The sequence below is a fragment of the Podarcis liolepis genome, assembly GCF_965112155.1.
Source record: "Podarcis liolepis genome assembly, chromosome: 1".
Taxonomy (NCBI): Eukaryota; Metazoa; Chordata; class Lepidosauria; order Squamata; family Lacertidae; genus Podarcis; species Podarcis liolepis.
The window spans coordinates 22013348-22034568 of record NC_139554.1 but is presented as its reverse complement, the minus strand read 5'-3'; the positions used below and the strand labels follow the sequence as shown (position 1 = coordinate 22034568).

At 45.4% G+C, this 21221-nt stretch overlaps 2 protein-coding genes across 10 annotated transcripts in view; both read left to right on the top strand.

Annotated features, from left to right (window-relative positions):
• Positions 1-21221, top strand: part of LOC310706715 (endogenous retrovirus group 3 member 1 Env polyprotein-like) — an 874531-nt gene that overhangs the window by 576225 nt on the left and 277085 nt on the right. The window lies entirely within an intron of this gene.
• The window catches only part of UNC79 (unc-79 homolog, NALCN channel complex subunit), a 131344-nt gene that overhangs the window by 67469 nt on the left and 42654 nt on the right, over positions 1-21221 (top strand). For all 9 annotated transcript variants that reach the window (XM_083500580.1, XM_083500574.1, XM_083500577.1 and 6 more), the window contains 6 exons: positions 4177-4359; positions 5946-6108; positions 9470-9622; positions 10595-11824; positions 13935-14042; positions 17700-17816. In XM_083500580.1, the coding sequence (XP_083356706.1) occupies positions 4177-4359; positions 5946-6108; positions 9470-9622; positions 10595-11824; positions 13935-14042; positions 17700-17816 (1954 nt within the window). The remainder of the gene's footprint in view (positions 1-4176; positions 4360-5945; positions 6109-9469; positions 9623-10594; positions 11825-13934; positions 14043-17699; positions 17817-21221) is intronic.

Genomic DNA, 21221 nt, shown 5'->3' with positions numbered 1-21221 from the left:
CCAAGGCAATGCTCTGAACCTTTCCTGGAAAATATGTTAAGCCTGGAAGACTGTTCCACAGAAAACCATGGGAAATTTTGGCACTGATTTTCCTATGCCCTGTTGCCAGTAAACTGTTTGCGATAACACAACAAGCAGTTTGCAAGTAAACCCACTGTCTGGAAGCACCGTAGGTCTTATAAAGGATGACGGTGTTCATTTCACAAAGCAGAATTTGCAAGAGAGAGACAAAAATGTGGTTGGAGACAGGGTGGAGTTCAATGTAATGCTCAGAAGATGGTTCCATCAGCGCAGGAGTTTCTGCCTGCCAGATGGAACAACCTCCCTTCTCCTCCTCTTGCACAAAGTTCTGGAGCAGATCTGGGGGAGCAGGGAGATGGGGGGGGGGAAGTCCCATTGCAATTGAGTGTTCTTGCACTGGTTTCCACTAGCAGAATGAATCCTGCCTTCTATCAGCCTCTTGAATCGTCAGTTCAACTTTTCAGTTCCTTCTTCAGAGAAACCTGGTTTCATTCATTTGGATATTGCTGCTGTTTTCAAAGGGGACAGAGATGCCTTATAAACCTGAATATCATTTGGATGCTGGTCCACCAGAGGGTGGTGTTGGACAGGTTTTTGTGAAAGAGACTGTAGCTGTGACCTGCCTGGATATCTCTTGTCAAGGCTGGGCAGTATTAAGTCCTAGCAGGGATGGAACGTTAACCATTAAGCAAAGGAACATCACCAAGCAAGTGGGCTAGAGCAGGGGTCAGCAACCTAAGGCCCATGGGCCAGTAGTCGCCCACGAGACTTGTCTAACTGGCCCATGGCAACTCCTGTACTGCCCCCACTCTTACCGGCGTGGCGTGGGGACCGACTTCCAGCTTGATGGTACCTTTGCACATGGGTGCTCCTCTGACCCTGATGTGCACCGGAAATAGCATGTGTGCATGCGTGCAGGATGGAGAAGCACCCATGTGCATGCACATATGCTATTTCCAGTGCACTTCCGGATCAGAGGAGCACCGGTAATAGCGTGTGCACACGCTCATGGGTGCTCCTCTGACCCGTAAGAGCGCGCATGCGCACACACTCCGGCCCATCCTCCAGCAGACGGAGCGGCGACCTGCCCATCCTTCAATAAGGTTGCTGACCTCTGGACTAGACCATAATATGGGCAAAAGTGTCCCAATATAGATAACACACCCATGCTGCTCCCTGTGTTGGTTTTCTATAAAATGCCTTATGGTTGAGATGGCGATTGCTGTTAGTAAGAGGGCCTAAGAAGAGTCCTGATGTCAACACCCCATGTCACACACAATGGCCAGTCAGGTGCCTGTGGTGAATCCACAAGCAGGACGTGAAGGCAACACCCCTCTCCCACTGCTGTCCCCCAGAACCGAGTATTCAGAGGCAAGCTGCTGTTAATCCCAGAGGGAGCTGAAAGCCATCATAAGAAGAGCTTCCTGGACCAGGCCAATGGACCACCACCTAGTTCAGCATCCTGTTCTCACCATGGGTACCCTGATGCCTGTGGGAAATCTTCAAGCATGGGTGCAACAACACTCTGCTTACCTGCGATACCCAGAAACTGATATTCAAAGTCATAACGCCTCTGGAAGCAGAGGAAGAACATAGCTAGCTTGGCTGGTAGTCATTGTCGACATGCAGAGGGGCCAGAAGGCCAGCTGGCAAGCCCAGCTCGGACGTGTCCTTCCATCTGCCCGTGCTCCGACGTAAATCAGCGACCCGAACTTCAAAAGCCAGGGCACGCAATTAGCAGAGTGTACTGCACACCCAGAAGTAGGCGTGAGGCGTAAGTCATGCTACAGCTACAGATTTCATAAACCAGAACAAAGGAACATGTCATCTCTCATGTCGTCTGGGAGAGAAGTTCCCAGCAAGCTGTGCTGGAATGTAAACAGACACGTGACTTGCAACAATCTCATGCCTGTTCCTTAAGGTGGAATGGAATTCTCAACAGTCATTGATAGCCCTCTCGCCCACAAACTTGCCTAAACCTCTTTTAAAGCCATCCAAGCTGGTGGTCATCACTGCCTCCTATGGGAGCGAGTTCCATAGTTTAACGATGCATTGCATGAAGAAATCATTTCTTTTATCTGTCCTGATTCTTCCAGCATTCGGCTTCATTGCATGTGCATGAGTTCTGGTGTCATGAGAGAAAGGAGAAAATATTTTTTTTGTGTATTCCCCTTTCACCATGTTCCTCCTTAGAGCTCTTGTTTCATTCTTCCTTCCACTTGCTTCTTTTCTCTCCCATGTGACTCCAGAGTGTATATGGAGCAAGAACTTTCCCTGTACTTTAATTCTGTAAAAGTGCCACGAGTGTATTGATGGTCTTTTACAGTTAACGGCTGCACTTGGAATAGCTTTCCTGCCAGGCACATGCACCATGTGTGCGTTTGGGGACCCATCACTACACATTTGCAGGCACATAGATTCAGTCCGTGAAAGAACACTTGCCAATCATAGCGAGCGCTGATTCATATTTTGTCCGGGCAAGCTAAGCAACGAGCTTTGAGGGGGGAAATTGCCTGCAGCAAACTATGAAGTGACAAGTATCAAAGTGACAGTGTCACGGAAGATGACTCCCCATTCTGACACCATGCAAGAGGCTAAGAAAAACGGCAGCTTGTCTCTCTGGACATTTTCCAGGTGATCATGAGAACACAGCTTTGAATTTCCGTTAACACTCAGCCCCGCCAATTAAAATTGGCTCCTCCTGATCAATAAACACGCAACCCATTGTCAGGAGTTCGGCTTACACTCGAGTAGGCCTCTGACAGAGACATATGCCTGACTGGCATGTTCCCTCCCTCCTGGTCGATTGTTTGGAAGCTTCAAAAGCTTTCTTCAGCCCAAACATCACAGCAACCGATGCCAACCGACACTGGCACACTTAGGGATCCACAGAGTTTGCGCAGTTCGCATGACAGACCCAGCAACTCAGCATTTTGGCTAATCTACTTTATTTGCATATAAACATACACAGAGCACTGCAACATGGCTCTCTCTCTCTAGCATCAGACAGCAAAGAGAAAAAGAACAAAGGACAATAGTCCCACTTCACGGAACACAGTAACACAAACATCCTGTTTCCGTCACTTCCCACTCTGTGGAGTCAAAACATATACCATCATGTGATAGGCAACAATCCTATGACTGCAGCCATATTATAGTCCATATTGTTGGACTATAATTCCCATCATCCATTGCCATTGACTATGTTACCTGGAGCTCATGGGAGCTGGAGTCTAACGGCATCTGGTGGGCCACAGGATTCCCATATCTAGCCTAAAGCTTTTGTTGGCTGCTCTACTATGGGGTGGGCAGGGAACCTTTCTTCAGCCTGTGGCAGATGGAGCCAGAGGCAAAAGTGGGCAGACTTGTGACTGCAAATCTTCCTTTAGGAGGCTGCTTTCTACACACACTCACAAGCAAGAGTCATGAGCAGAGCTCAAGGACCCATTCCAGCTAAGTAAAAACACTCAAGGAGGGTGTGAAGCAAGGCTGGTGAGGGGTGTGGCCTGGGGCAGGGGCATAGCATGGGTTAGGGGGTTGCCGGGGCGATTGTCCTGGGTGCCAGTCCTGCAGCACTTTGTAAGGCTGGGATCTGATCAGTTCCCAGCCTCGCAAAGCAGCTTGGGGAGGGTGGCGTGAGAAAGGTGCCAGGTTTGCTCTCGAAGGGCTGAGATCAAAGGGTGCAAGGCGTCCTTCTCATGCCACCCTCCCCATGCCACTTCGCAAAGCTGGTATCTGATCAGCCAGTGCCCTATGCCAATTTTGCGAGGCTGGGCTTGTTCCAGCCTCTCAAAGCAGCTTGGAGCTGGTGTTGCGTTGGCTGTGCAGGCTGTGCTGGCACATGGTGGGCTTCATTCGCCTTCCGTGCCCCACTCCCTGTTAGCATGTGTGCCCCAGGCACCATAAATACACGCTCTGCCACTGGCGTGGAGAGAAGAGGCGTGGCCTGGGAAGAGGCCAAAGAGTGAGGAAGAGAGGCCTGGATAGGGTTGCATTTGGACCCTGGTTCTGAGACCTGCTGATCTACCAATTTAAAGCTTGCAGTCATTTTCTTGAATCATTGCCAGTGTTTTTCTTCTTCTTCCTGATGCCTTTGTTGCTATTATTTTCTAAAAAATGTAATTTTAGTAAATGTTCTAAATTGTTCATTTCTAGGTGATGGACTATAATATTAACCTGGGGAAACACCTCCTCCCTTTAGTGGCTCAGGTGCTGAAGTACTGCTCATGCCCTCAGCTCAGGCATTACTTCCAGCAGCCGCCCCGCTGCTCCCTCTGGTCCCTGAAGCCCCACATTCGGCAGATGTGGCTGAAGGCGCTGCTTGTCATCCTGTATAAGGTAAATGCTTCTGTGTTGCTTGCCTGAGTCTTTCCTACAGCAACCGGCATGGATCCTGGGTAAGTATAGTGGTAAAAGACAAAGGCGCAATCGAGAGCATGGCTGATACCTCCAGCCCTGTCCTGTGTGGTTTATTTAACTCGGAACTGTTTTCCGTTGGGCTCTCAAATGACGAAAGAAGCATCACTAGTGAACAGCCTCCTAAATGTTTTGAGGCAGTGTAGAAATATTTAAAATAAGAAGTAAGTAAATATCATTGCTTTTGTGAGATGACAGACAGGGTTATATGCATAGAAAACCCCCCACTACATTTAAAGCATTCTTATTTGTTTCCTATCCCTGTAGTTCACCAGTGTCTAATACTATATTCCCTTAATATTCAACTGCATTGATGAAAATTGAGCAACGTTCACTGATTTTTATCCACTTGCACAACTGAAATCTGCTTGTGCAACAGGACTTCTGGTGTCTCTTCCCCCCTGCTCTCCAGCCCCCTACTTGCCCCCCAAATTGCCAACACCCCTTGGAAGCTGCAGGGGGAGGAGAGGAAGGAGAAGCCCCATTGCATGAATGGACACTTGCTTCTGCTATGTTGGATCTTATCAATTAAACGTCACAAGAACCATAAGGCTTTACTCATGGAACTATTGCTGCTCAGCAGGCTGTGGAGTGAGAGTGTAGAAGCCTGTGGACGAAAACGGTGCACAAAATAATAGCAATACATGACTAGCTTGGTGGTGTTACAAAAACCTCTGGCAGTCAAGGGGAACTGTAAACCAGATTGGAGGTGAGCCATATACTTGATAAAATAACTAAAGCGAACTAGACTTTGGGTGAGTCATGTCATTTAATAAGGGCAATTTTATATTGCCAAATAAAGCTAATTTAGTTGCTTGTACAGTGGTACCTCAGGTTACATACGCTTCAGGTTACAGACTCTGTTAACCCAGAAACACTGTTTCAGGTTAAGAACTTTGCTTCAGGATAAGAACAGAAATCGTGCTCCGGCGGCGCGGCAGCATCGGGAGGCCCCATTAGCTAAAGTGGTGCTTCAGGTTAAGAACAGTTTCAGGTTAAGAACAGACTTCCAGAACAAATTAAGTACTTAACCCGAGGTACCACTGTATTTATATATTTTTACAAGATAACTAATGTTTTGGGAAGAGGATCATTTTCAGCTGCTAGCCATGATAGATTCCCCCTCTTTCAGTTGGTTTTTGATAAAGCTACGAAGTGAGATAAATTCTGCAGATCTCAACAGCTCTGAAATGCATTCTTACATTCAGCTTCACAAGGAAATTTGTATTTCTAGTCTGTTCAGTGGCTGGTTTTTGGCTACAATATGAGAGTATTCCACACATTATTTTGTGTGCTGTTGTTGTAATATATTGCACTGGCCCTTCTGTTAACTATATCACACATCTCCTTTAATGTTTATAGGTTCCCGTTGACTTTGTCTATCATTTTCGTCCTTGGTTTTCTTCTGTTTCAAAACCTTCGCTTTTGCACTTGCATAATGTGTTGTTTAGGTCAGTGGTGTTTTCAATACAAAAAAAACAACCTTTTCCATTTTTCTTGTTGGACAGTATCCTTACAGAGATTGTGACATCAGCAAAATCATGTTGCATCTCATTCACATAACCGTCAACACTCTAAATGCACAGTACCACAGCTGCAAGCCTCACGCCTCAGCAGGCCCTATGTACAGCGACAACAGCAACATAAGCCGCTACAGTGAGAAGGAAAAAGGTATTATATAATATTAAAATGTGAATGTGAAGCTGAGGAAGCTGTGGGTGGCATGGATTAAGGGAGAATGTTTTCTGGCATGCTTAGCCTAGATTGAGAGGCCAGCTGTCCTTGGACTGAGTTGGGTCAGCTGAAGGAGGATTTCCTGGCCCTCAAATGCCCTACCAAATTTTAACCATGTGGCTCATGGTTTCAATTGTAAGGAAACACACTTTTTTCCAGCTGGAACTCAGTTCCAGCATCTCTCAGGTAGGCACCATTGCCATTTGTAAGAGAACAAGAGAGGTGTTCCTGGTGCGTTCCAGCACCTTTCCCTAGAAAAATAGCACTGCTCTTATTTAATACAAATTCCCTGCTGTACTTCAGGTGTCACACAATAAAAGCAAAGGAAAGCTTTCTCACATTCAGCTGAACAGGGTAGAGGAGTAACTACCTGTGTCCATTATAATGTCTATGGAGAGCTCCCTTGTGCGAAAATCTTACTCTTAAAGTAAAGGGCTCACAATCATGTGAAGAGAGCCTTCTGTAACTGTGTTTTTCTAATTTCTTGTACACAAGGCTTTCAAGTCCACATAGGAAAGGAATTAGATCATTGTTTTTTTTTAAAATAAAAGACACGGGTTGCCTAAGCTTAATGTTGCTTCCTTGGTTCACAAGCTCCATTTCTCTTTCTTGCTAGCAACTTTTAACCAAAAGTATAAAAACAGCATTTAAAGAGAAAGCCCTAATGCATAACATTTCTGAACAACATGAGATAGAGAACCAATGATATTTCTATGATTCTTTACCCTCTTTCAGAAGCGCTTATGGATATGCATAAAGGGAAATGAGATGTTCGTTCCGCAAGGAACTCCTGCATATATAAAGAATATTTGTGGGGTTTTCAATCTACCGTATTTTTCGTCCTATAGGGCGCACCGGCCCATAGGACGCACCTTGTTTATTTTGGGGGGGGGGATGAATAAAAAAAATTATTCCCCCCCCGCCGTGGCTGCCGCCCCAAGCCTTGCGCACACCTGCCCGAAGCACAGGGCACCCTCCGGAGGGTTCCCCATGCTTCGGGCGACAGACTGCCACCCCAAGCCTCGTGCGCTTGGTGGGACCTCCTGCCGGGCGCACAAGGCTTGCGGACACTCGCCGGGGCTGCAGGCTGCTGCCCGCAAGCCATGTGAGCCCGTGGGAACTCCTGCCGGGCTTGCAAGGCTTGCGGATAGCTTCCTGAAGCCTGGAGAGCGAGAGGGGTCGGTGCGCACCGATGCCTCTCGCTCTCCAGGCTTCAGCGAAAGCCTGCATTCGCCCAATAGGACGCACACACATTTCACCTTCATTTTTGGAGGGGAAAAAGTGCGCCCTATGGGGCGAAAAATACGGTAATTTACAGGAGGAGTGCTTAAGAAGGATTAGAATTTCAAGCAAGATAAATGACATATGTAACATTTCAAAGTATGAAACTGAATTAAGCTACGGTTTATGACTTAGGTGGGTTCCAACTAAGTTTTCCTATTAGTAGACCCATTGAAATCAAGAAACCTAACTTAGCCTGCATTCCTGAGGCAATTTATTCTATTTTGATTACTTTTCTCTAACTGTTAAGTTCCACACTGAGCTTTCACACAATGAAAAAGCCACTTCTGGAACTATAGTGAAACACAGTGCAAACTGAGTGCTCATTTCTGTGTTGTTTGCTTCCAGAAAAAAAAAAAAATCTGTTTGCAAGCAATATGGAACTGAGTGCTAACCTGTGCTGTATTCCCCTACAGCTCTACCATATTCTGCTATAGTTCTGGAAATGGCTTTTACATTGTGTGAAAGTTCAAATATAATGCGGAAATTAACAGTTTGGGATATATCGTGAAAATGGAATAAACTGCCATGTGAATGCATGTTCATTAATTTTAGTGGATTTACTCCGAGTAAAACTTGGCCGAATGCCACTCTTTATTTTACAAGCTGCAATGTGACATTTAATGCAGCAATTAATTTACATTATTTCCTGAAGAGATTTGGAAAGTCGAAACTTCTTTAAAAAAAGGGGGGGGGGGAGAACCAGAATTACCGTAAGCTTGATACCTCAAGCAGATCTGGTGTCACATTTAATAAAATCTACAGGAGACTTGCCTCAGAGGCTCTCCTAGGAGGACAAAGTGGAAAAAGAGTAAAAATAGATGCTGGCCTGCAGCAGTACCTTTTCTTACATGGTCTGCCTGCTTGCCTCACAATTCTTGCCTTTAAGGAAGGAAAAATAAAAGAACATCTGTCACTAACTGAATTCACACATTCAGGACACGCCATGGACCCTTTCTAGGCTAGGTGTTATGCTATCTGAATTTAATGGAACCTTGGTCAACAGGTTTTTTTTATAAACAACAACAACATGATTTTGGAGTGAGGAATGTGTTGCTCTCCAGATCTTGTTAGTTCTCATCATCTCCAGTCAGCATGGACAATGGTCAGGGAAGATGGGAGTAAGATCACCAACGTCTGGAGGGCCATAAGTTATTCTTTTCTGCTGTAGACCTTTAGTAGTTTGGAGGGGGGTGGGGGAAGCTGGCTGCAACAGATAGTGGCATCCGAATTGAGTGAAACACCCACCAGTTCTTCTGTTCTAGCTTCAGAGGGCAGTGGTGCATTGGTTACATCTTTCCTACCTGAGTTTGCTGGAACAGGGGTTGGATGAAGCTCCTTTTTACTGTGTTAGAACATCCATCCATTTAGTCCAGTGCTGTCTACTTTGCCTGGCAGCTGCTTGGGTCACTCTGCACTGTGCCATGGCTAGAAACTGTGACACTGTCCAGAATGCAAGTGGCTACCCAGCTTGCTTGGACAGTGTTACAAAAACTGAAATATAGATACATTTGTTAGTTTCAGGTATTGGTACCCAAGAAGGCCTTTATATCAAAGGGAAGTGGTAGTCCTCTTAGTACCAGGACTATGACCTTGAAATGGAATTTCAGAGTTTTTCTCAAACTTCCACCAAAGGATAGGCCAGTTCCTATAAAGGAAACCAAAACGTGTTGTTTCGGGATGTTATACAACAGAGAGTCGGCACTTCTGACTATGCTAACTCCAACAGCTTTCTTAATGACCACTAGGGATCTCTCCTTCCCAAACTGCTCTAGGAAGCAGATGGCCCTCCCATCACATATTAATTCTCAACTCACCGTAGTGTTGGCATACTTGCTGTGTGCTCAGTGAAATACTGTTGTGATAGAACTTACGCTGTCTGCCATTATTTGACCTTTATTTTTAAAACAATAAAACTGAAATAGAAGATCAGTGCATGAAGTTTCATTGCCAAACTGTTTCACGTGCGATATGTTGCCTTTTGCTGCAGAATCAATGCTTGTATTTCTCTCTCCAGCGGAGGAAGACAGCGTCTTTGATGAGTCTGATATTCATGATACACCCACTGGAAACGGCAATAAAGAGTCTCAAACTTTCTTTGCGAGGCTGAAAAGAATTGGGGGCAGCAAAATGGTGAAATACCAGCCAGTTGAGATGAATGCTCAGAGAAGTATGTCATAAAAAAGAGACTCACTAATTTAATTTAATTTTTTTCAAAAAATTTAATTAAATTTTCCAAATTTATAACAAACATAAACAAAAAACAAAAAAATTGAGGAGAAAGGAAGGCAAGGCACCATTGACTCTCCAGATGTAGGTGGACCACATATCCCATCATCCCTGATCATTGGCCATGCTGGCTGGGGATGATGAGAGTTGGAATCCAACAACATCTGAAGGGTAATTCTAATTTATTCAGCCCTATGCATTTCCGTTTCAGTGCTTCATCAAACAAAGTGCTCAAGAAGCTACTTAGCCTGCCTGGTCATTTTGCAACAGAACATGTGGTTTTACAGTGCTCCTGGTGAAGACTGTAATTGAAACCTGTTGGCTGAATAAATCATAAATATATTGCACCTTAGAAGTTCCCTCTTGTTCTAACAGCTGGATTGGAGCCAGATTCAGTCAAAAGCTCACTATTGATTTTATTTCTTTCAGTACCGAGTTTTTCTCAATGTTCTGTTTGTTAACTGATTTTAAAAATATCTTCCCATGTTTAAGATTATAGAAAACCTCATGTTGGGCCAGTCTTGAGCCAGCACTGTGTTATCACAGAGTCTTAGAATTGTAGAGTTGGGAGGGACCCCATGGGTCATCTAGTCCAACCCACTGCATCTAGTCCAACCCACTGCTAAAGCTTCCATGACAGATGGGCATCCAACCTCTGCTTAAAAACCTCCAAGGAAGGAGAGTCCACAACCTCTCAAGGGAGACTGTTCCACTGTCAAACAGCTCTTAGTGCCAGAAAGTTTTTGTTGTGTCTTGTGTGGAACTAATTCTGCATGCCTCTAAATTAATTTTGAAATCAACGCTAGGATTTGAATCAAAAATGCGATAGTGCCTAATGATGGAATGCAAGGGGGGGATGGTGGAAATGCCAGTGACTTGCATGGTAATAGCTCTTTCCCCCTGTTTCAACCAGGTGAAATAGAACTTGCTGAATATAGAGAAACAGGAGTATTGCAAGACAACATTCTGCGCTGTGTGAGAGAAGAAAGCTTTCAGAAGAAGAAACTGCGCTCACTAAAACAAAAATCGCTTGACATAGGAAATGCAGACTCCCTCTTGTTTACATTGGATGAACACCGCCGGAAGTCGTGCATAGACCACTGTGACTTAGAGAAGCCTCCCGCCACTTCCACAGCACTAAGGCAGAACGAGTACGGGCGGCCGCGGCAAAATTCCTCCACCAAGACGGAAGATGGAGACGGAGGGGAGAAGGAGAACCCACCTGCCATCCCAGAAAGAACCCTAGCAAGGCGGAGGCCTATCATACCAGAAGTCAGGTTAAACTGCATGGAGCCATACGAAGTGAAAGTGGATTCCCCAGCCAAATGCTCTCCTCCAAAGGAGGACTTGGACCTTATAGACCTCTCCTCTGATTCAACTTCAGGACCTGAAAAGCAGTCGGTGGTCTCCAATTCAGACAGCGACTCATTGGTCTTTGAACCGCTCCCTCCTCTCAGGATAGTGGAAAGCGACGAGGAAGATGCTGACCTCCCAAGCCAGCGGAATGACAGCATCTCCGGCAAGATGGCTCCCTCATCTCCATCAAGTCCCACCAGCCTCTCTGTGCTCAGCCTCAGCACGACCCCTCTTGTGCAGTTCAGCATTGAAGATTGCTCCAAAGATGTGCTCCCTTCTGCATCAAGCCATATCGTTTCATTCGCAGAAGAGGAAGCCACCTCCATTCCTCTGGAAGGTCAGAAAGATGTTGATCAGCTAGCTAAGCCAGAAGAAGTCCACGAGGCACCCCCCGGCAGCCCCCTCACGCTGAAGCAGAAACGAGATATGCTGCAGAAGTCCTTTGCTCTTCCAGAGATGTCCATCGACGATAACTTTGATTTATGCATAGAGGAGATTAAGCCGATCGGGCCCTTTCCCAGTTCAAGTGGGAAAAGCGTCTTCATCAAGGCTCCTGAGGACTCTGAGGTCCAAACGGAAAGCGATAAGCCGGACGCCGCTGCAGAATCTGATACGGAGCAAAGCACAGAACAGAAGCAGGAGGAGGAAGCCGAAGAGTCGGAATTTAAGATCCAGATTGTTCCAAGGCAGAGGAAGCAGAGGAAGATTGCAGTGAGCGCCATTCAGAGAGAGTACCTTGACATTTCCTTCAACATCTTAGACAAGCTGGGGGAGCAGAAAGAGTCAGGTAAGCACAATCTGTGGGTCAACCCACCTGAAAAATAAATGTTCTCTTCTTGCTACTGTGCTAGAGGAAAGAGAGAATTTCTTACCTTGCTTTTCCCAGCGGTAATGGGGTGAATTCGCAGTTGTGGGAGTAAGAGCTCCCCCACTGTGAAAGGCCTCATCTCGGTTTAAGCTCAGACCCCCTCAAATCTGAGTATAGCTCACAATGGGCTTTGTCCATTTCCCTCACCTCTTTCCTAAGGATTCCCCCTTAATTTGAGAAGGAAAAGGTGAAAACTGGCAGGGAAGGTGGAGGCACATGACACACACGCACATGTGCACATGCACACACAGAAATAAAATTTTCAGACCCTGTCCTAGTTTTCCTAGGTTCTGTCACCATTGAGAATCAAGCCAGCACCACTCTGAGTAGCATTGCCTGTTCCTCTGCAGAGTCACATCCTCAGTTACACTAGCAGGAGGGTCCTTCTAGCATGTCGGAATCTGCGTTCGACCAAGCTGATAAGGCTCATCTTCCTCCGGCCAAGTCCTTTGGAATTGCCTCCAACATGATTACTGACCTGAGCCTTTGATGAGGCCTCAGGCACATTCCCACCCAGCAGAGAATCAAAGCAGCATGCAGACGTGATGAGATTTATGGCTACATTGCAAAGAGTTTTATCGCTAAGCTACGCAGACAGAAAATACATCCTCTCTCTGTGAAAGGCAGAGAGCAACTGAAACAAACAAAGGAACAGGAAACCAGTAACGTCACATCCGTCTCCCGTGAGACTTCCAACAGCCTGGTCTGTCTCTGGAATGTAAACAGAGTCTTGTGACTCTAAGCAGCAGCACAGTGGCACAAACAGAAACTAACATAGCACAGCATTCCCCAAGGTGGGCGATACCGCCCCCGGGGGACGCTGGGACAATCCATGGTGGGGGGTGGTAGTAGCCTTGGGTGCAATTGGGGTGGCGGTACTGAATAAAAATAAGGGGGTGGTGGAAGCATAAAGGAATCAGAGAAGAGAAGGAAAAAAATGAAGAAGAAGAAGAAGAAGAAGAAGAAGAGTTTTGGATTTGATATCCCGCCTTTCACTCCCCTTCAGGAGTCTCAAAGCGGCTAACATTCTCCTTTCCCTTCCTCCCCCACAACAAACACTCTGTGAGGTGAGTGGGGCTGAGAGACTTCAGAGAAGCGTGACTGGCCCAAGGTCACCCAGCAGCTGCATGTGGAGGAGTGGAGACGCGAACCCGGTTACCCAGATTACGTGACTACCGCTCTTAACCACCACCACCACACCATACAAAAAATATTTGTACATGTTCCATCTGTTGTGCAATGACACTTACCACCAGGCGGTAGGCCAAATAAGTTTGGGAACCTTTGCTCAACCATAAAGGGCTTTCCCCTTTCTCTCGCCCCCCCCATGTCCCTTCATGCACTCCAAAACAACTCTGTGGAGTTGGGAGAATTTCCAGTACGGCATGTGCAAGGAGAGGCGATAGTTCTGTCTGGTGAGCAGAAATGAGGGTGAGAATTCCGGAGCTGGGGTGCCACTTTAGAGAAGACCCTGTTCTGGTTTCTGACCAATTGGATCTCTGTTAAAGGTGCTACGACCGCAATGGCCTCCCCGCCGTATTTCAGCTCATGGGCATACTGTAATATTGGGAGAGGCATCTTGAAACAGGGTTTTGTATATTTCTGAGTTCCCCAAAGAGGCGCAATTTGCACCCTTCTATTACGCCCCTTTTAGGATATCTGCCAATGAAGGGGTGGGAGGGTAGGTCCTTGTGCAGAAGCTTCCGTGAGTCAGGTGCATTTATCGTCCTCCTAGAAGTGAATGCCAAGTGCTCACATAAAGTAAAAGCCGAACACTTCAGGATGTTTTCCTTATGCACAAATCTCATTTCAAAGTCATTTGTAATAAGCGGGAGCCTTTCTTCTGTCAAAGTGTCTCGTTTATTCCAAACCATCGCTTGTAGAGCCAAGTGGTGTATTGGGGCGAAGTGGGGGGTGGGAATTAGACTGAGAAAGGGTGGTTGATGAACAAGCATTCCCTGGGGTTTTGGTTTTTTTTTTTGAAGGCCAAAAAGAGAACCTGAGCTTCAAGCGCTGCTTCTCTTTGCAGATGCTTCAGCTAAAGTCCTTTCAACCCTCGAAATGCCAAGGGAATCATCATCTGCGCCGACACTTGAAGCAGGTGTACCAGAGATGAGTAGCCATTCTTCCATGTCAAGTAAGTTTTCCCCTGGCTTTGAGGAGAGGAACTCTGTTACGGCACTTGAGGGCTTCTTAGGACGGTTTTGCCATCTGGCGCATCACCTTCCTCCACTAATTTACATTTGACTGGTCCTTTATGTGCCTTGTGCGCAGGCCGATTAATTGACTCCGTGAGAATGGGAGTGGCGTTGGCAGTCTTAAGAGCAAGGCATACTAGGAGGAAATGGATAAATCAGTTTCTTTCAGCTCCCTGTTTTTCCAGTCATAAGTTCCCCATATTTCCACATTGGTTAGCTTTTTTCTTTTATGAAGTCCTCATGAAAATTCATCAACATACACATATTATTATTTTTGCAAGCATTTCCACCTAATACATTGTATATGCTGTTTATGGCATGGTGTGTGGCAATCAGCAGATCATCAGGGATTGCCAAACTCCTATACAAGCTATCTGGCAAGCATGGATGGGTCATTCCATATCAAGTGATCCAACTTTTTTACTTTTTTATCATCCAATTTTCTTAATATTTTGTACACTTGTTGAATGACCAAAACTAAGTTTAATTCTAAAATTTTAACTTTTTATCTCATCCCGTTTGTGAGTTATGGGGGTTTGAAATTTCAAAAAAAAAATGACAATTTTGGCCTTACACAAAAACATTAAAAGCTCAGTGTTTGGTGTAAAGTATAAATAATGGAAAAATAAATGTTTTCAGACCCATTTCATGTGCAAGGTTTTTTCTCCATGATTTTGTTAGTACTTCATTTCATGAACATTACAACAAAATGAATAACAAACAAGAATTCTTTCAAAATATTTATTCTGTCATGCAATAGCAAGCTATCACTTCAAACACCTTTTTAAAAGAGCCTGACTAGCTTTTCAGATACAACTTTCTAAAGACATGCTTGAAGTAGCTGATATTACAGTTTGAAGTCTTGTTTATCTGTTATATTTTACTCCAAGAAGACCTATTTATCCTAAATAGAAGCCAATAAGGCATTTAAAGTAAGTCCATCATCTGACATATCATATTAAAGCCCATGAAGTTCTGAAGAGATTGGTGTTTTTAGTTTTGACTTATCTCAATTATGGGCTGAGCTTTTAAGGTTTTAGTGTAGTCCAGCAAGGCTAACATTTTCAATTATTAAAAATTTCAAACCCTCATAACCCACAAACAGGATGGGATAAAAAATTAAAATTTTAGATTTAAACTTAGTTTTGATCATTCAACAAGTGTACAAAATATTAAGAAAATTGGATGACAAAAAGTAAAAAAGTTGGATCACTTGATATGGAATGATCCGAATACTCAGCTGATTGTCGGGCATTGCAAATGCCCCATGCATGTTTCTTCGCAAGCGCTGACGTTTAGCTGTGCAGGGGAAGATTGGTCACCTAACATCATTGTGACATCAGGTGATTGACAGCTTGGCACACCTGTCAAACACAGCCCTCAGGGGTGGGGTGGGAGAGATAAGGGTCTGGTGGGATCCAGTTTCCCTCTCTTGTCATAACTGAGGCAATTTTGTTCTGGTTTATTGGTTTACTTTTTTATGTTTTAAAGTAGGCTTGTAAATTTTTCTTGATTTTACTGCTTTATCTTTTGTAAACCGCTTTGAGCTTCTTTACAGCTAAGCAGTGAATAAATTCTATGAAATAAATAAATAACTGTTCCAAGTTTTCTGGGCCATGTATGGCCACTTTAAAATGGTTCCACCAGAGAATGCCAGATTAATTTTATAAAGCCATTGATAGCATGGACATGCATAAAGTATTATGTGCGAAAACTCATATAGTCAGAAACATGGATATTGTGCTGTATTGGCCCACCTGCACCTCAAATATTAGAGAATCCTTTCATTCCCAACCCCCATTATAAAAATAACACTCCAGTATTAATAGTCAAAGCTGTCCTTGAGACATCAGATAAGTAACTTCCAGAAACCGAAATAAGTGTTCTGATAATGAATAATATGCCTGAGAGAAGCTTTAATTTCCATTATAAAAGCAAAGGATCAATTTCAAAACAGCCAATTTCCTATGTTTTCAACTCTCATCTGTGCCCCAAGCAATAATGTCTGCTCTGAAATTTTAATTGCTGTTCTTTCATTGGGAAATTCAGTGTTTGATAAACTGATAAGGCTTTCATTTTAAACCATTGCACTGGAGATGATGGAAGTTATGTTGTTCCCAACTGGATGTGAAAGACTTCTTTCTGCAGCACACTTCCCTTTTAAAAGCACAGAATCCTATTATATCAAATCCTGTTAAATCAAATGGAACCAGAATTTGCATCAATTCCAGCAGGTCAGACAGGATGTTGTCTGGGGTATTGAAAGAAGCGAAATGTACACAAGGGCATCCGAGGGCAACACTCTGCACTGAAATACTTTTGAAATGGGTTCAGTCTGACATTCACCAGCAGATGACATGGACTGGTACTAACGCTTGCTTTGGATCCAAAAACCAAATCCTTCCAAACAAAACCATACAATCTCTTCAAATTTTATTTTCATTAGGACTTTGCATCAGCTCCTGGTAAATCCTAGATTCCAAACCCAATCAGGCTGATTTGGTTTGACCTGGGATTCATCAAGGCTGAAGCTACGCAACTATAAAAAATGCTCTGGGGAAAAAAAAAAAGACACATTTTAAAGCTCACAATGGGAAATTTCATAGAGTTCCTATTTCAGCTCTACAGCGCCCTATGATGTCACAGCGTTATAACGCATTTATAACGTTTTATTTTCACTAATGTAGCTGAGTCCCCAGAGTGAGTTGAGGCAGCCATGGGCCAGATTTCGGAACATGTTCACAGTTTCTTACGTTCTTCTGGTTTTTTTAAAAAAAATGTTTTATGTTCTACTGGATCAGACCAAAAACCTATCTAGCTTCCTGTTTTCAAACCACAGCAGCCAACCTGATTCCTATGGGGAGATCAGAAGGAGAGCATGAGTGCGGTAGTACTCTTCTACCCAAGATCCTCAGAAACTGTTATTCAGAGACGTACTGATTCCAGTATTGGAGGGAAAACATAGGCATCATGGCTGGTAGCCATTGGTGGTCATTTATAGCCTTCTCTTTGCTGAAATTGTCTATAAGCCATACTCCTCCCTTTCCACATGGAACACTGAATGGTGAGAACACACACACACACACACACACACACACACACACACACAAATCTCACTGGATCCGGTGATCAGTTTCTTCAAATATTCCCGAAGGACTATCTTGCAAAAGATGGAGTAGACTTGTTTTCTTTAAAAATAAAATAAAATCCAATTTTTCATTTTACAATGTTTCTACAACAAAAATTAAATCTAAACAAACATCAACATTTTCTTTGACTTCCCTCCCCTCTTCTCCGTGGTTCCTTGTTCTGCGTCTCAATCTTACTGCATAACGAGTTCCAAAATCATATTTAAACATGTATTTCATCTCAGTGAACTCATTTCGGAATGCATTTTATCCTAAAATAGGTATTCTTTTATATTATTTTTTTAGCCAAGGACTGTATTGTAGAAAACAGAGGAGTGCAAAAAGTAGAAGGATGATTACATTCTGAATTATGTGTTAGTAGGGGAGATGTGGGTTAGATCAGTTCACTTTATAATATGTGCCCAGTGAAAATCCCCGCCCTGAAACTCTTCCATTTCTGACTTGCAGCTCAGTTCCGACAAATGAAGAGGGGTTCTCTGGGAGCTCTCACTATGAACCAGCTAATGAAGAGGCAGCTGGAACACCAATCTAGTGCCCCTCATAATATCAGCACATGGGACACTGGTAAGTATTTCCACCCTCCATCCCTGTGTCCCTCTGTGCCTCTCTTTTCCCTTTCCTTTCTCTTCCATCTTTCTGGTCCCATAGGCTAATCAATGGCTGCGTCTGCTTGCTGTGTTGAATTGCTGGTGTTGTAGAATCTTCCACTGCATAGCTCAGTTGGCTAGAGCACGGTGCTGATAACTCCAAGGCTGCAGGTTCGATCCCCGTATGGCACAGCTGAATATTCCTGCATTGCAGGGCATTGGACTAGGTGACCCTCTTGCAACTCTACAATTCTATGATTCTTTGGAAAGAAGCCTGGCTTAAAACCAAGTCAACGGAAAGACTACGATCTTGTTGATAGGGAAGCCACTGTTTTTCTTCTGTGAAATCTTCAAACACCACAGATCGAACACCAGTATGATCTAAACTGAGGATGTGCATGGCTGGATCGATGGATACTGAAGAACCTGCTTTTCCTTTCATATATCTCTGCTTCTATATTAGGCAGGGGCAGCCCTACCATTAGGCAGAATGAGGCAACCACAGATGCTGGGGCACAGTAGCCTGCAAGTCTTCCACCTCAGCTTCCTAGCTATTCCTCTCTGTTTTCAAATGGCCTGTCCTCGGCCCCCTAACCTGGCCTGCTGCTGCAGGTGTGGTCAAGAATGCTATCTTGACACCAGTGTTGAATTAAGATTAATCTGACAGTTCAGTCAGTTTCTATACGTGGAGTGGGGAGGAGATGCGATCCTATTCTTTAAACCGCTGGGCCTCTTGGGCTTGCCTATCAGAAGGTCGGCAGTTCGAATCCGTAAGACAATGTGAGCTATCATTGCTCTGTCCCAGCTCCTGCCAACCTAGCAGTTCGAAAGCACACCAGTGCAAGTAGATAAATAGGTACCGCTGCAGCGGGAAGGTAAGCGGCGTTTCCGTGTACTCTGATTTCTGTCACGGTGTTCTGTTGCGCCAGAAGCGGTTTAGTCATGCTGGCCACATGACCCGGAAAGCTGTCTGTGGACAAACGCTGGCTCCCTCGGCCTGAAAATGAGATGAGCGTCACAACCCCATAGTCTTCTTTGACTGGACTTAACCGTCCAGCGGTCCTTTACCTTATATGTTGTAGTCCAACAGCCAAATTCCTTGAGCCAGTCCTGATTTCAGACCTCTCTCTTGATGACCACAGGTGCACCTAGGCATGGTGTATGAGATCCTGCTAATTAGAACAAATAGGACCGTGAGTGTGTGTGTGTGTGTGTGGTCACTCTTATACCACTTTAACACTCGCGGAGAATCCTGGGAACCGTTATTTGTTAAGAATGCATCCTTAACAAGCTGCAGTTCTCAGGGATTCTCTGTGACTGCTATGGCAGGATAAGCGTGTGCTAAGTATATGGTGTGGGTGTGTCTTCTGTGTGGATGTGAAAGAGAGAGAGATTTGGATCAGCCCACAATGCTGGGGGAGGCGAGTTAACCCTTTCTCTGCTGCATAACTTTCCTGATGAAAATCATCCCCCAAAGCTACTACAGTGGTACCTCAGGTTACATACGCTTCAGGTTACAGACTCTGCTAACCCAGAAATAGTACCTCGAGTTAAGAACTTTGCTTCAGAATGAGAACACAAATCGTGCTCCGATGGCACAGTGGCAGCGGGTGGCCCCATTAGCTAAAGTGGTGCTTCAGGTTAAGAACAGTTTCAGGTTAAGAACGGACCTCCAGAACAAATTAAGTACTTAACCAAAGGTACCACTGTATTTCCTTGACCAGGAAAACACCACTTTGTCCCTCTCCCATTTTGCTGGGTTGTTTGTTTGCTTTTAGAAGTGTGTGGGGTCGTTTTTATGCAGCTCTTCCCCCCATGTCTAGTTGGGTCCTTGGAAACGAAAAGGCAAGTATTCCTCAGAGAAGTATTCCCAGTGGCGTAGCGTGGGTTGTCAGCACCCGGGGCAAGGCAAGTAATTTGCGCCCCCTAACCCGTGGATTTTAGCACTTGAGTGCGAGCGCCCCCCCCCCAGATGTTGCGCCTGGTGCGGCCGGGCCCCCTGCACCCCCCACGCTACGCCACTGGGAACAGCTAAGGGAGCTGGGCATGTTTAGCCTGGAGAAGAGGAGGTTAAGGGGTGATATGATAGCCATGTTCAAATATATAAAAGGATGTCATATAGAGGAGGGAGAAAGGTTGTTTTCTGCTGCTCCAGAGAAGCAGACACGGAGCAATGGATCCAAACTACAAGAAAGAAGATTCCACCTAAACATTAGGAAGAACTTCCTGACAGTAAGAGCTGTTCGACAGTGGAATTTGCTGCCTAGGAGTGTGGTGGAGTCTCCTACTTTGGAGGTCTTTAAGCAGAGGCTTGACAACCATATGTCAGGAGTGCTCTGATGGTGTTTCCTGCTTGGCAGGGGGTTGGACTCGATGGCCCTTGCGGTCTATTCCAACTCTATGATTCTATGATTCTATGAGGCTGTGTCAGATAGGGTGGAAATTTCATCCTTTCTGTCCCTCACATGGGAAACCGAAAAACACCCTCTCAGAATTAACTAGGGACCAGGATTACCAAAGCCCCATTCTCCCTGCAACCGCTTGGGTATCTGGTGGGCACCCAGTGAAATTATTTCCAACCACAAAGTCCAATACAAAGTATTTTTGTGGTAGGGAAGGAGTTTCAGCTTTGCCTTGTGGGCTGTTCCTCCAAGCTGTCTTTGCGGTGCGTAACAGCCTGGAAGAGAATCAGCGAGAGGATCTTTAGAATTCAGTGCAAATTGAATTTCACCGGAATAGCTCGGAGGTGCTGGCAGCCGGCTTCCCTCCCCCCCACCCCGCTTTTTCGTTTTCTAAACAAGTGATCGGACTCTTCCCCTCCCCTCAGCCCCATGAAACAAGTCCCCAGCGCGAAAAGAAATAATAATTTTTTTAAAAAGAAGATAACAAGGACGGGTTGTTTTCCAGAGCGAGGTGGAAGCCGCCCATCGCAAGGGCAGAATCTCTGCGGTGCGTAATTACGCGCGGCTTGGAGAGCTCTTTTCCCCCCATTACCCGGGCCCTAGCGGTGCCCGCGGCAAGGTGAGGTTCTCCCTCTCCGGCAGGCGCCTCTGCGCGCCTTCACCCCATTCTCCAGCCCCGCCACATCTGGGAACATCATTAAGGAGTCGCCTCTGCAGCTCAGGAAGTTTTCACACTTCACGTTTCATTAAACGCAGGTCTTGTCGGATTCCTTGGGAAAGGGAGAAGCGGGAGAGAAAGGGGAGAGGTGCTGGGCGCGGGTCGGGGGAGAGCGCCTGATTTGCAGCTGTTGGGCTTTCAAAGCCAAATAAAACGGCCAGTCTGCGGAGCGCAGCCGCAGCGGCGGTGGGGGGCGCGCGCGCGCTAGGGCGCAAGGCTGGCGGTGGCGGCGGGGAGCCCGGCGGAGGAAGGAACTTGTCCC